General features: G+C 33.0%; 1 protein-coding gene across 1 annotated transcript in view; it reads right to left on the reverse strand.

Annotated features, from left to right (window-relative positions):
• LOC105162987 (ABC transporter B family member 4) overlaps positions 1 to 272 on the reverse strand; it is a gene marked incomplete in the record, with an annotated part of 5,748 nt that extends 5,476 nt beyond the window's left edge. Inside the window, 1 exon segment of the mRNA XM_011081176.2 lies at positions 1 to 272. Within this exon segment, the coding sequence (XP_011079478.1) occupies positions 1 to 54 (54 nt within the window).

A 1,744-nucleotide genomic window follows, 5' to 3' on the forward strand; every position in this document is an offset into this window, starting at 1 on the left:
TGCTTCCATATTGTTTTGGCCTCTGCCGGCAAAAGCCTCTTCTTCTACAGGCATCCACACAACTCAACCGGCCCAATGCAGATGATGATATATATGAATAATAATGAATAATGAATAATGAATGAATAGAATTGAGTGGCCTCGCCTTGTTTAATTCATTATTTGGTGTAAACAAGAATGGTGAGGAAATGAAAATGAAGGCACGACAGAGAGAGAGAGTTTGAGTTTGGAGAGGACGACGAATTCAAGAGTGGCAGGGGACAAAAATAATATATATCGATGACATTGATAACATGTATTATTATGTAGGAACGTCGAAAGGAGCATAAGTTGGTAGGCTGGGTAGCTTCCAAGGAGGTGCTCATGATTGATCATTTCTTTTATTTCAACCAAGTTTGAATTTTGAATTTTCGATTTTATTAATAACTATAATAATTTTGATTAATTATTAAACGCTTTGCCAAGCTCAAGAATATATTATATATATGCACAATTGATATTATGATTATTGAACTCAATCAATATATGCATAGTCATGTGATATATATATATATGTAAACAATAAAGAAATATGTACATATATATATATATATAAAACAAAAATAAATCTCAAGTAGAGGGTCAAAAGTTGGGTTGAAGACCATTTCAGCAGCAGATACCATAGATACAGCTGTTTTTCCATTACATTACATTACATTACGGAGGAAAAAAAACAAAGAAGAACGCGTAGGAAGTGATGAAAACTTTGACCATTTCATTTCAGCCACAACTTTTACTGTGTTTTTGCGGATCCCATCCATATGTCTTTTTCTGGTATTGCCTAATTTCATCTTCATCTTCTATCTTATTAATAAATGATGCATGAGATGGCAGCAGCGGCATATCTATGAGAAGTTGATGAGCTACATTCACTTTAATTATCTATCAGTAGCTTTTCATAAAAGTAGTAATACTGTTTAGTATTCATTAAGATGGGATTGATTATTAATGGAATGATAACAAAGTGTTAGTTCATACTCATTTATCAGAAAAACATAAATGTCAACGGTGGAAAACAAAAATTAGAAAAAGAAAAAGGGGGTTTGGTCAGAAATACTGAAATAGAAGAGAGAGAAATTAGATGAAGTAAACCAATCTCTTTCTCTCACCATCCACTCCATATATTAAACAACTAAGATATGAAATTGACAGAGAAACTAATAATTAATAAAATGGAGTTTTTATAATTACTTACCCACCCAACATCATATATATGCCTTTTTTTGTCTTATTTCTATTAAAGATGAATATCAACAGTTAATAGTAGTGGGAGTGTTTATGTGCAGTAGAAGAGGACTAGTGACTAGTTCAAGTCTATTGGTCTATTATTGAGTTCCAACTTGTTGTACGTAGTGGGGTAGCTCAGCTCATCATCACCTCCTCCTCAACATTCATATATTCCCACTATAATACTAATAATCAGCACATGTATGTAAATAACTGCACAAAATTTCAAGATATTGCGTTTTTACCCCCCCTCTTTTTTGTCAGAGTCAAACTTGTTCGGGTGTTCCACACCACCACCCACCTACCTACCCACCCACCCACCAGATTCTCCCACTTTTTTTTTTTTTTTATCAACTTGTGCTTATTTGGTCATTGTTTTCACATGAATCCTCATTCATTCCCTTCTATTCTATTTTTTCTCATTAATTTTTCAACTATCTAATTAATACTTCAAAACCACATTACTTAATGCCTCAAC

The sequence above is a fragment of the Sesamum indicum genome, linkage group LG6 (genome assembly GCF_000512975.1).
Source record: "Sesamum indicum cultivar Zhongzhi No. 13 linkage group LG6, S_indicum_v1.0, whole genome shotgun sequence".
NCBI classification, from domain to species: Eukaryota; Viridiplantae; Streptophyta; class Magnoliopsida; order Lamiales; family Pedaliaceae; genus Sesamum; species Sesamum indicum.